This window comes from Misgurnus anguillicaudatus, chromosome 15 (assembly GCF_027580225.2).
Source record: "Misgurnus anguillicaudatus chromosome 15, ASM2758022v2, whole genome shotgun sequence".
NCBI lineage: Eukaryota > Metazoa > Chordata > Actinopteri > Cypriniformes > Cobitidae > Misgurnus > Misgurnus anguillicaudatus.
Genome location: NC_073351.2, coordinates 25,876,421 through 25,894,823, shown reverse-complemented (window position 1 = coordinate 25,894,823; position 18,403 = coordinate 25,876,421). Strand labels below are relative to the sequence as shown.

The 18,403-nt window shown below is 35.6% G+C and overlaps 1 protein-coding gene across 1 annotated transcript; it reads left to right on the top strand.

The window, feature by feature from the left end:
- The first annotated feature begins 2,683 nt into the window (after positions 1 to 2,683).
- slc17a8 (solute carrier family 17 member 8) lies at positions 2,684 to 13,081 on the top strand. The gene is given in 12 exon segments (XM_073853941.1): positions 2,684 to 2,863; positions 4,640 to 4,895; positions 5,840 to 5,958; positions 6,785 to 6,914; positions 7,650 to 7,737; positions 9,903 to 9,989; positions 10,219 to 10,361; positions 10,799 to 10,948; positions 11,040 to 11,172; positions 12,214 to 12,324; positions 12,470 to 12,597; positions 12,737 to 13,081. Coding segments are annotated over 12 exon segments (1,791 nt in total). The 5' UTR covers positions 2,684 to 2,762.
- Positions 13,082 to 18,403: the final 5,322 nt, after the last annotated feature.

The following is an 18,403-nucleotide window of genomic DNA, read 5'->3' as shown; positions in this document are numbered from 1 at the left end:
TGAAAATGTGCACTGTTGAGGTCCAATAAAGTCTATTCAATTGAGAAAACTCTTGAAATGTTTTAATCAAAACCTTTATTTCTTCTGGAGTGAAGAAAGAAAGACATAGGCTACTTTGTTTTTCCCATCACAAAGCTGAATTTAGCCTTGAACTTTTGTCATATGTCACTAATTTAGTTGATCCTAAGATTTTTTTTGAGACTGAACATCAGGGTTTTGTGTTCAGGAAGGACTTCACAATAGCATTTTAAGGGCTCAGATGAAAAACCCTCTAAGTACGTCTGACATGTTTTTTTTTTGTAAATAAGCATTTTCTTGATCTGAGCTGGGATTTAGCAGATTTGAAGCAAAAATATTTGAAGGACTATAATACGTGCCAAGATCTAAACTTTCATTTTGCCAGTTTGTAAGTTAGCAGTGTGAGACAGGTAGCTAATCAGAGAGCTCAGAACTAGAACAACAATTAGCATGTACAAACTGTTAGAAAGGTTAAAATGTGCGGTAACTATTTCTGGTTCAAGTGCAATATGGGGTACTTACCAATAGATGTCACTCTAATCCCTATAAACACAAAGTGCCTCAAATGTGAAGACCGTAGTACAAAATGTGTTTCTATCAAGTTTTAATTATATAATATATATTATATATAATTATACCATCAATGACTATATTGTAAATTATCTCTTTATATACTGATTTTTAATTTTACATTCCTGGACATTGTGATTGTGATGTTTTATGTGGTGTATATGTAATGTGTGTGTTATTTTATTTGTTTACCTGCCCAGGGCAGCAGATGTAAATTAGCTGTTGGCTAACTCTGGTGCAATTCATTTGAATTGTGCATTGTCCCTGTAAAAATAAACTGAAATTAAATGAAATATGGAATATAAACAAGCTCTATTCACACCAAACTCATTCACACCGTTAGAGTCAAAAAGTGCTGTGTTGTTGTTTTTTTAACCCAGGGTTGGGTCAGTAGGCTACTGGACAGAACACAATGCTGGGTTGTTTCAACTCATGGTTGAGTAACAACAAACTAGCGGCTGGGTTAAAACAACCCAGCAGTTGGGTCATTTTTAACCCAGCAGTGTGTTCTGTCCTATACTGACCCAACCCTGGGTTAAAACAACCCAGCAATTTAGTGATAATATAAATGCTTAAATAAATTAATGTATTGTTATAAATAAATTCAGTATTATATTTTATGCCACAATCTACCAGAAATCCAAGTAAGGAAATGCATTGTAATGTAGAAATATGATTACATAAAATTCACTCATTGATTTCAATCTTTTACATGACCTTACTCATGCAGTCAATATTAAAGATATCAATGTTATATTTCTTTACATGTTCTATATGGGATGATTTTTTGTGTTATCACAAAAATGACTTTAGCTGGCTTTTCAGACTGGGTCACATATGAAAAATTGGCCTATTTTTAATTGTGATAAAGAATTTTACAATCAACATTTTCTCTATTTAATCTAAAACAATTTGGGATAAAGCTGTTGTGTGAAAAAACAGCAAGACTGATGCAGACGACTTCCTGACATACCATAAAGGGTTAAGAGTTAACTAAAATTGCAAGTGTTAAACCAACACTCACCGTCTGTCAGAGTTCATCTTTGCAAAAAAACACTTAAAAATTGATTACAATGGGGTACCCGACACATGTTGTGAGAAAGGAATTCATATATTACCTGTGCATTTTTTTTTTTTAAATGGTTTGTTGTGGTATAATAAAGTTAAAACCTTGTTTTTGCCATTCATTCATGAAACATCACGAGTTTTGCTTTGAGTGGCAGTTCAGTGCATTTTAAGGCATTTTCATGGTTAACAAACTACTGAGACACCTACATCAAGCATCATTGAAACGGAGCCTGAGAGTCTAGCGCAACACAATGACTACCAATGCATTTTTTAGTCCTCAATATGTGAATTTTTAAAGCATGCTACATTTTTGATGATTATTGCAAACAAGTTTCACAGGAAAGCACCTCTATATATTTGCAAAAAAGTAATAGGTTCTCTCACTGAAGCCACAGACATAATGGGACTGAAGACTTTTAAATATAGGCTAGAGTGCCATGCCAGTTTAAACTCTGGTGTTAGTGGTTTGGTTGTTGACTCTGATACATTTCACCCATGAACCCGTGGAACTGTTACTCATGATAGAGGTCGGACCGGGACTAGAACATACAGAGTCTTGTTACACCTGCTCATATCAAACAACCTCGTGCCTGCGATCCTTGTCTTTGCCATTAATCCTTAATGAGCCAGTCACTGGTTTTGGCCTGCTTTCATATGGGCATGACGAAATCGGGAGGGTTTGGAAAAGAGGCAGAGCATCTTCTCTCACTGTCTATGAGGGAACCGATCAGAAGGCTGGAATACCACCTGGCAGCATGACTTTTACAATGCTGATACAATAATCTGGAGAGGCCAGGATCTGTTCCCATCATCTGTCTGGAAGTTCAATGCCCGAGCTGTGTGAAGGATCATACCTGGATACCATCAGATCCGTTCTCAAAACCTTTATCGAGTCCCTCCTCTTCCTCCTGTACCTCTCTTCTATTCTCCAGTTCGGCATCTCTCCTCCTCCTCCTCTCCGGCGCACCTGACCCAGCCTCGGCAAACCATCTCAGTCCTGTGAAGGAGAGGATGTGCATCAGCACATAGTGGATATCCTGCTTTTTCCTTCTGCGAAAGCAGAGTGAGACACAACAGTGTTTGAGGAACAAGAAGAGAAAGGAGAGATGCCACTGGGGGGGTTTGCGGGTCTAAAGGAGAAGGTGCTCAAGCCAGGGAAGGAGGAGTTGAAGAACAATGTTGGTGACTCTCTGGGGGACCTACAGAAGTAAGTACTGTATGAAAATAGCATAATTAATGGTTTGAAGGTATATGGAAATGATTTTTGAGTGAAATAATTTTGCATTTAAAATGATGTCATTCAAATTATAAAAGGAGAAATGTATATTACACTGGAAGGAGCTATACAAAGTGATTTTCTTTCAAAGATTTGTGATGAAGAAATAATTTAACATGGTGCAGAAAAATTAGCATGAGAATTATTACTTTAAAAATCAGTTTTGATAGTATAACCTTATTATGTGTCATAAAAATCAAGAAAGTTTCAAATAAATGGCATTAAATCTAAGCTTAGGTTATGTTAGATTTTTATGTTTATATCAAACTTTATCAGCTATCTGCCTCAGCTGTCAATTAACTATTATCACTATGTTGCCATGCATAAATAGGCTATATGTAAATATGTAAATGACCCCTGCAGTTTATATATATATATAAATCTCTTGAGATTTACTTAATATATATATATATATATATATATATATATATATACACACAATATTAAGTAAATCTCAAGGGATTAATATTTCTCATACAAATAATTTCCTGTTTCTGTGTAACATCATGTATAAATATGATTTTATGCCCATTTTTGTTCAAATAGAGTCATTTGAGATGCTCAAGGAATAAGGTGTTTTTCGTGAGTTTCTAAGGTGATTACATATCTTCAAATAATATATAAAAATGACAAGATATCATTGTTACATCTATCAGAGAGAGAGAGAGAGAGAGAGAGAGAGAGAGAGAGAGAGAGAGAGAGAGAGAGACCAGTTTCATAAGACTGAATATATGGGCACACGCTTAATAATTTAAGAACTCATTAAATATTTATTTTCTTTCCTACTCAAAATTTGCTGAATTTTTTAGGTAGTTTAAACTGTACATAACTTCATTTAGACTTTTGGACCCTAAGCATGCATATTAAATGCATCATTAATTAATAAACATTAAAAATAGAAAACTTACAACTAATGTGTTTAATTAACATTTTACATTAACATTTCTAAATGCCACATGTGTTATTACATACCTGTATTGTTTAAAAATACTTTATTATAGCAATGACAACCACAAAAATGTAGTCATACAGCCTGTTCTGGAAGATTTTAGAAATATGTTATTTAACTATATGGACTAACCGAGAAAATCAACACACACACAAAAAAATGATTAATTCAATTTTATTTAATTTTTGTTTAAATGTAGCTTAAATAAATGTATTGCTATCAATTACCTTAAAATAATTGAATAAATTAAATAAATATTTTTTTCAGTGCATAATGGCCATGTAAATTTAATAAAAAATATGGATTTTATTCTAGATTTTGATAAGTCACAGCATTTTTTTCTACTTGCTGTAAGATTTTACATTTCAATGTACATGGTCCCAATTCAATTCACATCTGGTTCACATGGATCATAAATATCTTGATCCTCTGTTCAGAATTCTCCAGTATGCAGCTTTTAGTGAGAAGCTTCCTTTGTGTGTGGAAGAACTCAGGTGTGCATTTTAAAATAGACAGATGAAAGTCATTCCTGTGAGGTGGAGGATGAGAGGAAAGATGGAGGTTTGGTAATGGAACAGGTGCATGTGGGCAAGAAGAAGGGAGTATCAAACACAATGTGACCTTTTCAATGCAACACTCTGACAACCAATTTGTCAGTCACTAAAAAGAGACTCTGTCCTCTTATTAGTCAGACAGAATGACAGACAGACAGGTAATAGATATATTCAAATGGTTATAATAATTTATCTTTATTGCAGGAAAATTGATGGCACTAATGTGGCTGAGGAGGACAACATTGAGCTCACAGAAGATGGTCGGCCAGTGGCAGCCCCCAAACGCAACCCACCCCTGTTGGATTGTGGGTGCTTTGGCCTTCCCAAACGTTACATCATTGCCATGCTCAGTGGACTCGGCTTCTGCATCTCATTTGGCATCCGTTGCAACCTGGGTGTTGCCATAGTAGAAATGGTCAACAATAACACCGTCTACATCAACGGGACTGCCGTAATGCAGGTGAGACCAAGACCACATGTCTTACACTATTGTACATTTGCAGATCTTTGATGACTACTTAACACTGAAAAAAATACATTTGTGAAGAGAATTGTCATTTAATTTAACCTCCTTTTTTACTAAGCATGCCAAAAACAACAACACATTTGACTTTAGGAATAAGGATTAAAAGATTAAACAAATGCTTCTCCTTTATTTCTGGCTTGAAATCTAATTAGTGACATTTTGGGTAGTTAGCCGGCACAATTTCTTGTAATTTCCTGTCATAAGCGAGATAAGAGATGCGCACACACACTTGGTCATTTTAATAAGTATAACTTGTTTTAAAGGGGCCATGGCATGAAAATCTGACTTTTTCCATGTTTAAGGGCTATGATTGGGTCCCCAGTGCTTCTATCAACCTAGAAAATGTGAAAAAGATCAACCCAGTAACTTTGTTTTGGTAAACCATTTTTTCTACAAGCACATGAAAAAATAGGCAGTTGAAATTTAGTTGAAAAATGATGTCATAAGGAGCTCTTATTATAATGATACCATCCCTTAATCTACACTTTGTAGGATGTGTGCAAAAAATTTTTGTGCAGAGAAAAGCACAATTGAGTTTTAATTGCAACAAACCACCATCATTGTGATTAGTGTTTGAATTTCATCAGCTCATTTGCATTTTAAAGGACACACCCAAAACTGCACATTTTTGCACACACCTACAAAGTGGCAATTTTAAAATGCTATAATAAATTATTGATATGGTATTTTGAGCTAAAACTTCACATATGTGCTCTGGGGACACCAAAGATTTATGTGAAATCTTAAAAAAGTCTTGTGCCATGGCCCCTTTAATTTAGCAGTATGTTTAACAAGGGTAAACAAGGGTATTTGCTTACTTGCAGAGTATTTTTGTTGTTTGTTTGAGTTATGTTAAAATAGTTTATTTTGCTTTTTAGCCAGCTGAGTTTAATTGGGATCCAGAGACAGTGGGTTTGATACATGGATCTTTTTTCTGGGGCTACATTGTCACTCAAATCCCCGGAGGATTCATCTCCAACAAACTAGCCGCTAACAGGTGAGACTCGTATTACATTCAGTTCTCAATAGGCGTTTCTAGACCTAAGGGACAATATGGATGCAGTGGTCAGGTCCGCAAGGGTTAAATTTGTGCCGTGTGTTGATTAGAGGGGCGATATCGGTCTTGTAATAAAAGCCTCACAGGAAAAGAGGACACGTGGCTGACAGAGTTAATAATGAAAGATCCAGCAGCAGATCTCGCGCTGAAACACCAGCCACTGGAATATTACAAGTGTCACTTACACACTGTTTTGGAAAAAAAAAGAGGCAGATGGATGGATTAAATAGAGATAAAGGACAACTGAATGAACTGAAATGACTTTTTTGTTGTGTGATCATCAGTGATGTAGTTCCACATGAGTTTGTGTGGGACCCCTATTCATCTTGCTTTCAAATACATTCTTGATATTGTCTCGCGTCGCGATATTGAAAGCTGCCTCTTATGTTATTTTTATCCGTTTCATTACTTCTTAAAGAAAAAAAAAAAAACAGATTTACTCTCTAGGTGTCACTAATGTTATGTAGTTTACAGAATTAAGAGCGAGACTTAGCGCAACGCGTCATAACATGAAAACCACGCCCACCGGGGAAAAACAATCCATCCATCTCCATTGACTTTGTATTGCAAGAGGCTCCCTCCTTTTCATTTCTGGCTTATAACAAAAAACAGAATTATTAAATATTTATTTACTGTACTACCAAAATTCTATGAATTATATTACAGGTATTTGGTTAATATTGGAATGGTCATATTAACGGTTCCCTTAAATTGATATTTGTGACTAAATTAACTAAATATTAAATGTCTCTAAATTTCTTTGCAGGGTCTTTGGGGCAGCCATTTTCTTGACCTCACTGTTAAACATGTTTATTCCATCAGCTGCTCGGGTCCATTACGGCTGTGTCTTGTTTGTTCGAATCTTACAAGGACTAGTCGAGGGTGAGGCATCATCAGTTACCATAGGTGACCCCCAATCTCAAACTCATACCTGTCACAGTGTGTTTACTCTTGTTATCAACTTACGCTATAACACGATTTGTTATTAATTTATATGACATGCCTTTTGTTACATTTAAAAAAAAATTATGAAACACTATTGATCAGTGGCTTAAGTATTAATTGAGTCATAATGGCTGTGAATCATCCCTCCTTTATCTTTGGGTTTTTGTTGATTCACTGAATAAACTGGTACATCAATATAAAAACACGAGTTAATCAAACGTCATTCGGCTTTGTTGGGCCTAAGGAAAACACCTCTTTATGAAGCCTAAAAGAATGAAATGATCACTGAACGACTCATTAAACAAATATGATTTGATTCGTTTTGGTTGAGCGGACACAATTACTGGGAAATTTGAAACACTGCAGTTCCCAATGGGAATTTCTTATAATCTACGTTTTGTTCATTATCTTGAATGATAATTGCATAACAAGAAGCCGGTTCATCTTTGTTGTGAAAAGAAGCAGAAAGAATAGCCAAAAATGGCCAAAACAAGTAACTATTTTTCAATGTCCTTATCCATACATATATATATATACTGATATGCAAAACGTTGCTTGAAAGTTTTTAGTCACCCTTCCACCCAACGATTTCTTGAAGACTAATGTGCCTTAAAATCTGCAACTTTATTTAATGTTTTTTGATGAAATCCATCCAAAGATGCTTATAATGTATGCTGTTGTTATAGGGTGTCACTTATCCAGCTTGCCATGGGATGTGGAGCAGATGGGCTCCTCCGCTGGAAAGAAGCCGTCTGGCTACTACCTCTTTCTGTGGTGAGTATAATTGTGAGTATATTTGGTGCTCAATAATATCCTTAGTAGTATAGACCTGTGGGATACCCACGGTAAATTGAGTTCTGGTAGAGGTATGAAGTCACAGAACTCATAAAGGTTTTTATTACACTTTGCTGACCAGTGCTACAAAAGACTACAGTCTGAGTTGGTTTGGATGGTGGTAGTATGCTTATTTCAACTCAAATGCATTAAAAAAACTGCATTAAAAACAGCCGTGTTTCACAATACACTGGTGCCATGACAACGTGGGCTTCAAACAGCTCTTGACATGGACACTAAATGAAGATGGTCTGCACACAGCTTCACCTTTAGTATGTCAAAGAGGCTTTCTCCTGTTGATACAAATGAAGTAGTGCCCTCTTCACTGTTCAAAAGCTCACTCGAGAATCCTTTCCCACGCCAAACAGAAAGGTTTACAAGTGCATCCAGTAATAAAATATACATTAAGACACCTTTTCATTAAAATCCCATTTCCTGCAGCTGGCAGCCTGTCTCAGGCAGTGGCATGTGGTGCCAGGTTTGAGGTCTGAAGTGGTTGCACATGTACCTGAGCAGACGGTTCAGCTCTGGGAGGATTTGCATGCCCTCTTGCTTTTGTTGGTAAATAGTTCTTATAGTTTTTAAGGAGTCTGTCATTATTTTCTCACTCCTAAGTTGTCCCAATCCCATATGCTGTGGAACACAAAGGACGAATTTAAATAATATGTTGATTTGGTTTTAACATGGGTTGGGTTGAGTCAACTGTACATAATATGCTTTAATTATTGTATAAATATAGGGAATTGCTAGTTTTGATAATTAGGTGGTTACCACCTCCTACCCCGAAAAACGACACCCCTGAAAATATCCATATAAGTAAATTAAGACTGAGCCTTTTGCTATAATGATCAAAATACACAGAACCTTGAAGGGACACTCCACTTTTTTGAAAATAAGCTAATTTTCCAGCTCCCCTAGAGTTAAACATCTAATTCTTACCGTTTTGGAATCCATTTAGCCTATCTCCGGGTCTGGCGCTAGCACTTTTAGCATAGCTTAGCGCAATCCATTGAATCTGATTAGACCATTAGCATCGCGCCTACAAGTAACGAAAGAGTTTCGATATTTTTCCTATTTTAAACTTGACTCTTCTGTAGTTACATCGTGTACTAAGACCGACGGAAAACCAAAAGTTGCGATTCTCCAGGCAGACACGGCTAGAAACCACACCCCCAAACCGGCGCAATAATCAAGGACTTTGCTGCAGTAACACGGCTGCAGCAGGCGCAATGACACCACGCAGCGCCCGAAAACAGTCCCCTGCTATTGAAAGATACTAAGGGGACTATTTTCGGCTGCTGCGTAATATCATTGCGCCGCCTGCAGCTGTGTTACGGCAGCAAAGTCCTTGATTATTATGCTGGAATGAGAGTATAGTTCCTGCCATATCTGCATAGAAAATCGCAACTTTTAATTTTCCGTTGGTCTTAGTACACGATGTAACTTCAGAAGAGTAAAGTTTTAAATAGGAAAAAAATCGAAAGTCTCCGGCTACTTTTTAGGCGGAAGGCTAATGGACCAATCAGATTCAATGGATTGCGCTAAGCTAAAAGTGGTACTGCAGACCCCAAGACCGGCCGAATGGACTCCAAAGCGGTGAAAGTCGGATGTTTGACTTTGGGGGAGCTGGAGGATGGGCTTATTTTCAGAAAAGGTGGAGTGTCCCTTTAAGTCAGATAATTTTAAGTCAGGCAGGCCTAGAGTTTCTGGAAGGGATGAGTGAAGTTTACACCCAAATAATCAAAACTGGCTATATTTATACAATTATTAAAGAGAGGATATGTTGACACTTTAACCCCCCAATGTTTAAACCAAATCTATGGACTTGGCTGCAAAAATCAAATTTGTCAAATCTCTAAATAATAATAATGCATTTTTTAGTTACTGGGTAAATTAGTCCTTCAAAAAAAAAGAAATAAATCTCTAAAATGCTTAAAAATTTACAAATGTCTCCTTTCTCAAAGCCAAACCTATATTAGTTTTCCATAAAGCACCCAATAACCATTAACATAGATAAAGGGAATATATTGCAGGTTGATTAATCTCATGTCTTAATTTAACTTTCTTAATGACTCCTATATGTCTGTGTATGTTGTGGATGACAGGATCTTATGCAGGAGCTGTGATAGCCATGCCATTGGCTGGAATATTAGTGCAGTATGTTGGCTGGCCCTCTGTCTTCTATGTATATGGTAAGTTTAAATCTTAAACTGTTTTGTAATGTAATTCTTTAAGACTTACACAGCCCCATGGGTTGTAGAAGTAGCCTAAATTTTTAATTACACTCACATTGTATTAAAAGGATAATATCAACTTCCAAAGTTAATAGATAATAAATAAATGTAATTATACATTTACTTTTGCAGTACGGTGTGCAATGTTAAACTTTTGTGCTAACATGTGGTTCTTTCTTATATCCAGGTGTTTTTGGCATTATATGGTACACATTCTGGCTCCTGCTCGCTTATGACAGCCCGGCCATACACCCTACGATCAGCGAGGAAGAAAGGACGTACATAGAGACCTCGATTGGAGAGGGAACCAATCTGATGAGTACTACTGAGGTATGTCACTTATATTTGACAAAGCATATTATCTGCTATTTTGGTGTTTTTAGATCTCGTTTACAGAAAGTGTCATAAATCGCTTATTTCATGCCGGCCTGTCCATTATATCTAATAACCCCATCCTTAAACTACATGAAAACACAGTAAAATATTGTTTATCACTTATGTCCATCAAATAGCTCTTGCTGTTTGAATAGGCAGTTCTTGGCTAGCACATGACAACTGATATATAATCTAAAATGTATGTTTTGGAGCAGTATATTAAATTACACTTTGTACATAAAACATTTAAAGACCATTTGATTAGTGTTTCCTAAAATGCATACTGTATATGCAGATGTATGTTCAGATGTAATATGTGTAAGTGCTCTAATTCAGCTACATTTATTAGAGTTTATACATAAATTCATGCATTTTCTATTTCTATCCAACAGAAATTCAAAACTCCTTGGCGTGAATTCTTTACATCTATGCCAGTCTACGCTATTATTGTGGCAAACTTCTGCCGCAGCTGGACCTTCTACCTCCTGCTCATAAGTCAGCCGGCTTATTTTGAAGAGGTCTTTGGGTTTCCCATCAGCAAGGTGGGTTGTATAATTACAGGGTCCTTTATATATACTTTCTCTCATGTCCTGTGCAATTCACTGTACATGTAATAACATTGGGTTGTTTCAGGTGGGCATTTTGTCAGCCGTACCTCACATGGTGATGACGATTGTTGTGCCGATAGGAGGCCAGCTGGCCGATTTCCTGAGGAGTCGGAAAATCCTCTCTACCACAACTGTGCGCAAAATCATGAACTGTGGAGGTAATGCCACGTCACCAAATGGGTGATTCTCACAAAATTCAGATTTTAGTGTCCAGCATCTGAATTTTTAAAAAGCCATTGAAGCCTATTTTTTGCGCATATAAGATTAAGGTCTGAACTTACAATAACCATTATTTTTAGAGAATTTAAAAAATATTTCCTATAGAATTATTAAAATTTTTTAGATTATCATTATAAAAAATTATCATTACCGCAACATGATATTACATTAAATATATGCATTTAAAAACTCATGTTTCGGTAATGAGAACTAAAAAGTTGTCTAGGTACTATGACAAACAAAATTTTAACTTTTATCTGGAGAGAAAAAAATAAGAACTGCTTACCTGCTTACTTTTTTTTAAATGTTAGTTCCTTGAGGGCTTAAACAATGATTGAAAATTGTTGCGGAGGATGAGAAAATGTGTCTTGGACACATTTATATTCCTTATTATTGTCTCTACATTTACCAATGATCAGCAAATACCACATGTTTCTTTACTGTAAATGTTTATAGTATAACATGCACTGAAGCTTTTTATTTTTTAGATTTTTTTAATTATAAATATTTCCATGTCAAAGGACCCAAATCCAGTCATGGACACGTTGCGGTAATGAAAATTTTCCCCTTAAATGTGGAAAAAACAACAAAATTGTTTTGTATGATGTCCTTTGAAATCATGTGCAAAATAGTACATGAAGAGATGTTTAAAACTGTATGCTTCTTATTTTGATAGCATTTACTTGTTTCATGACACCTCATAAGTCTAACTTAGCGAGAATCACCCAAATGGGTCCCCAAAAAGTTTTTCTGTTCTCCATTGGTTGAACAATCAGAAATCTTTGCTCTAGACTTACACCATTAGTTGAAAACATTGTTGCTACTTCAGTGAGTAGGGATTGTTGAACAAAAATTTTTTTTTATTGAGCCGTGAATGTTTGTACTTTTCCTAGTAATCATAAAAATGAAAAAGCGTTAGATTGTGGGTGTGTTTATAGTCTGATGAGTGGGAAATGTTTAACTAATGCCATCATCCCCAGGTTTTGGCATGGAGGCCACACTGTTATTGGTGGTGGGGTTCTCGCACACACGTGCAGTGGCTATTACGTTTCTTATCCTGGCTGTGGGCTTCAGTGGATTTGCGATATCAGGTATCAGGTGTCAGTCATCAAAATGCAGTTGTTGACAACCTTATTAGTTCCACCAGCAGATGTCTTTGTGCTGACAGTTTATACAGTAAACAACTCTATTTGCACTATTATGTTGTTCTTTATTGACATTCTGTTCTCAATGCAGGTTTTAATGTAAATCATCTGGACATCGCTCCTCGCTATGCCAGTATTCTCATGGGCATCTCTAATGGAGTGGGCACCCTGTCTGGTATGGTTTGCCCCCTAATCGTTGGAGCACTCACCAAACACAAGGTATTTAACCTCCCCATTTAGCCTTTTGCTATCAAGACATGTATACAGTATGTACTGTAAGCTGGTTTGGGTATAAAATGTCTGCTAAATGATGTGCATGTTGTTTGTTACAACTTACATGTTTTATTGCATTCAACAGACTCGTCTTGAGTGGCAGCATGTCTTTGTGATCGCATCCATGGTGCATTACTCCGGTGTGATCTTCTATGCCATCTTCGCCTCCGGTGAGAAGCAGGTGTGGGCCGATCCCGAGAGCACCAGTGATGAGAAATGTGGCATCATTGGTGAAGATGAGCTGGCTGATGAGACAGAGCCCAACACTGATAGTTCCTTGGCAATCAAGAAGAAGACCTACGGCACCACAGACAATTCCTCAGGGCGTAGACAGGGCTGGAAGAAGAAGAGAGGGGTTACCATGCAAGACGATGAAGATCATGAATCGAATCATTATGAAAATGGGCAGTATCAAAACTAATATCAATGACATTTCGTCAGCAAAAGCCCAGGACTGCCCTTTTATCCAAAGAGTGATGCGGTTTTGAAGTGTTTAATTAACTGCGGTCACCCCACCACTGGACTACAGTACAACATTTGACATTTAACATAATATAATATGTTTTAGGAGAAACATTTTGGATGGCGTCCTTTCATTTCACCCTGTTAATGGAACAGATGCATGATGACGGTCAATGGTGTGTTAGTTGTTATTTAAAATGGAGATTTTTAGCCTTAAACAAATAAAGAGCTCGGATGCAAAATCCTCTAAGTGTGTCGGACATGTTTTCCTATAAATGAGCATAGGCTCTTATGTTTAGGTTCAGTAATTTCACTTTAATGGCAATGAAGTCCATGCAAAAATATCTACTTCCGAAAACATGTCCTTTCTGAATAAATGTGTTCAATATCCTAATATATTTTGTAAACATCCATTAACTGGGTAAAGAAAATCTTGCACCTTGATGTACATGCGCCTCTGTTCAATTCATCTTCTGTGCATTTAGAGGACTTTGCTGAAAAATCATTGTGGTGTTTAACAGATTCTGCCAACCAACCGGTATTTTTGAAAGCCAGAGACCGGGATAAAGTGGATTTGAAGCAAAAGTATTTGCTGAACGTATAATACGTGCCGAGAGCATTCCGTTCATTTTTGACATAGGTGACGTTTAGTGGCTTTTGCATCTGAGCTTTTCAAATATAATGAAGGAAGTTTCAGCTAGTGGCTACATACAGTGGCCCCAAAAAGTATTGAAATACTTTTAGGATTAATTTCCTTACAGGAATGGCATCTGAAAGCAAGTTATTTGAGACCTTTTCTTCACATTTTCACAGTTTTTTTACCCTGTCTGTGAAATCCAGACTAAAGTCTCATAATTTAATTTTGAGTTTAGGGACATCAAAGTTAGATTTTAATCTATTTCAAACTTTGACATTGCCTTACTCAGTCAATATTAAAGATATCAAGGTTATATTTTCACAGAATGATCTTAACATTATCTTTACATATCACAGATTGGGTCACATTAAACCAACTTGTCTCAAGGCAGTTTTAGTTTTCATGTTCGCACAGGTGTCCCAGTGAACAACCAGTTAAAATAAAAGTATGCTTAAATTGTTCAAATACTTCTCACCTTTATTTTCAAACCTTTTTTATTTTGCTTAAAAAAGTGTGCTCATACTATTTTTTAATTAATAAATGCTGTATGGCTTGGTATTTTGTATTAAGTGTAAAACATAAATACATTAAATACTTTTGGGGCCACTGTAATTGTCTAAAAAACAGAGACTAAAATGAACATTGAAGTGCATTAAAAACAGGATTAATAACATTTTAAATCATAATTTTGTTTTAAAGTCGTGTTATATTTAAGGCTGACAGCAGAATATGCATAGGTTATTTTTTATGTTATGTTTGCTGTTGTCAGCTATGCAAAGGAAAAACTGTATAGTCCTTTAACAGTTTAGTGAGTCAGATTAATTTTAGGGTAAACACTCTCTCTGTGCATCCATGGGTTTTACAGTTATTCAAGCTCCACATTAGAGCTTTAAAAAAATCTGATGGTTATGGTAAGGATGGTGTTTTATTTTTTTACTTAGTTGGATACATTATGTCCACCTTTAATATTTCCTAATATAGTACATCGTTTACAGACTTTTAATGTGGGAGGGCTATGGCTGGTATTTATGTTTGTTGAATTGAAACTATATATTGAATTGAATTTGGATGATATTACACAAAAACCTGCAATGTGCCTGTTTTTTTTTTTGCACAGTACCTGTTATGACAAAGACATTTCATTGCTTTTACTGTACGTGGACGTCAAGATGATTGTTTAAAACATGCACTTTACCATTGCATCACTGTAAATTATAATGTATATTTAAGTGTTTATTTGAAGGACAATACAAATGCTTTCAGTACATTTATCTGTAGTGTATTAAAATGACTACAAAACAAACCATAACATTGAAAAAGAAAATTAAATGGCACATGCATAAGACAGTAGCAGTTTAATACCATCTTACAGTATTAATGAGTTAAGTGAGGAACAAATGAAATCGAAGTAGATGTAATTGAAACGTCTCTCTCTCTCTCTCTCTCTCTCTCTCTCTCTCTCTCTCTCTGGTCCCTAATTGTCACTGGGGCAGTAAGGTCATAAGATTAGATACCATTTATACAAATATGTATACATATAGCAATACCTCTAAGGTACTAAGATGAACTCTTTAGGTTTTTGTATGATTCAATTTCATACAAATTAGCCACATTGTAGACTGGCAAAAATGGTCCTGTCACTGGGGCCATACACCCCAAAATACCATTGCACCTAAAGAGTGCATATTAGTACCTTAATTTTAGTACCAAACATATACATATCTGTACCTATTTATGGACTTTACTTTGGACCATTTTATTTTATTCTAGGCTGTGCAAATAACCACAACATGCTAAATCCAAAATTTTTTAATTTTTTACCATGGTGTACCCCTCCAAACACTAAATCCCTATCTACCCTTTCTCACATATAAAATAGAAATGATAAATACAGTATATACAACAATAAAATCGACCGCCTTCAGTTTTTTTTTAATGTAAAATCAATATGACTTCATCATTTTCATGATGAAGATATGAAGCTATTTTACCTTGCTAGTTTAAATTTTTATCAAAGCAAAATGTTTTAACCCATCAAATTAAGTTGAGCAATTTTTATTTTTATTTCTGTTTTTCTAAAACAGTCAAATTAATTCATTTGCATCTGCTATTGCAAGGGTATAGTGAACCTTTTTTAACGTTTAACACAATGCAGTATGTTTCAGGAGAAATATTTTAGATGGCATCCTTTTATTCGACCCTGTTGACAGAACAGTTGAGGACTGTTACTGTTTTGTGAGTTGTTATTTAAAATGGAGATTTTTAGCCTTAAAGAGATAGTTCACCCCAAAATTTAAATTCAATCATCATTTACTCACCCTCGTATTACATTTCTTTGTTTAGCTGAACACAAAGGAGGATATTTTGAACAATATTTATAACCAATTGAGCACCATTGACATCCAAAGTAGTATTTTTTCCTACTATGGTAGTCAATGGTGCTTCTGTTACCTGCTTCATTAAAAATATCTTCCCGTGTTCAGCAGAACAAAGAAATGTATGGGTTTGTAACAACATGAGGGTGAGTAAATGACAGAATTTTTATTTTAGGGTAAACTATCCCTTTAAGCAAATATAATGAAAGACGTGTCAGCACGTGGCTACATAAATTGGCTCCGAAAAGTATTGGATTACTTTTTCTGACAGTGTAGGGTTGCTTAAATTGGCTCATTTAACATTTTAAGTTGGGAACTATCAGAACTCTTCTGGTTTCTGTCATGTGGGAGTAAACATCCTTCGTGTTATCATTATTCTTAAACACATTTAGTCACAGCAGACTTTTACAGGAGTACAACAAATTAGACTGATGACCACCCAAAGCCTCACAAAGTTGGCAACAAATTTTAAATAGTATGAAAACTTTTATAGTTTTTTCACTGTAAGTTAATTTTAATATTAATTTCACAAACCACAGTTTCAGACCGTTTAAATCTTTAATTTCGTTAAACCTAAAATAATAAATTTAACCTATGGATTTAGTCGACTTGATTGACTCTGCTATTATATTTTTTCTGTTAGATGTTTGGGAAAGTTCAAGGTTGTGGACCTTGTTATGGTTTGTAATGGCATTTTTCGTGCCACAGTCCTTGACAGCTCATGTTTAACATGCTGATATGCAATCTGTCAATGGTTTGTGGTATTTGATGGTCTTATCTCTATATTTACCTTTTATGGTACAGGGGGTGGTTTTAAAAAGCAGACTGTTCACATTTTATTTTGAGATATTAAAACTTAATGATTCTACTACAGTACTACAATCTTTTTTCATTTACATCTGTTACACTTACTTTAGTGTAGTATTAAATTTAATACGTTTTAGAGATAGATAGCACAGTCCTGTGTTTCAGTCCTTTTGGTTTGCTTTGGTCTGGGTTTATCAAATCACATAAGACAGGACAAAGTTTTCTTAAAAAAAGCATCCCGTGACTCTCAACTCCAAATTCCTGTGATACATTACATGTTTATTTGCTTTTAACAGCTTTAAGAGTTTGGAAACAGTTGGGCACTGCAACAAGTTTTTGATCAATGAGTCATTTCAACATATGTTTTTATGCTACTTTAAGCATCTCAAGTTATAACAATTCATCACTAGTCAACAACTGAAATAATAAGTTGAAAGGACTAAACTTAAAAATTTAATGCAACACTGTTTTTTTACAGTGCAGTTGGAACAACTGATTGCAAAAACAGGTTTAAAATAAAATAAATCCTGTGAATAAGAATACAAATCCGTAAAAAAAGAAAAAGTGGTATTGTGTGGTTCAGCGTGACTCTTTAAATAGCTGAAGTGTTTGATGATAGTGTTAGAGATTTTTTATGTAGCCATGAACGTGTCCTTCTCACAAGGCCATCCATACCTCCCCCACCCGCCGTGCTCATGTCACCTACTCCACAAACAGCCGCCAGCCTATGGCAAAGGTTTTGTTTATTTCAAAGTTTTGTCTGTTGACTCAGAAGGGCCCATTTTGGATGGAGCAACAGTCAGTAAATGATTAAGAGCTTGTTTTTTAGATACATTCGCAATTATAGCGAAACGCTGGTCTTCATCACGTTTTGGGGAAATGGCATCTCTCAAGTGGAGTGTGACTGGAGTAAACAGGCTGATGTATGTTGTCTGTAAACCTGTTTTGCAACAGTACACTTTAGATAAAAAGCTATGAAATTGAATTGAAAGAGATGGTGCGAAGTTTAATTCAATGCAAATGAGATGCTATCTGTTGCATAATTTGCCTGTTTTAGACTTTTGCACACCCTGTTTTCATCAGTTCGGAATCATGCATATTTAATACAAACATTTGTATTGTAACCAAATGCCAATTTTTTGTTCCGTCAGGCTCGTTACAAAAATGCTGGGTTGTTGCCCAATTGACTGCTTATGCTATCGTGTATTATGTTGTGCTATCTGTCGTTTTTCTGTGCTTTTCACTGCTTCTATTAATGTAAAGCTGCTTTGAAACAAATTAACCTACATAGGTTAATTTAAACCAAAATCTTGGGTTTTGTCCATATTCAGCCTAACCGTGGATTGTCAGAAGCAATAAATAAAAAATGTGGCTTGCACTGCACTGTAAAAAAATCCGTAGAAATTACAATGTTATTGCAGCTGGGTCGCCGGTAATTTATCGTAGATTTAAATTTATGTTATTTACTGGC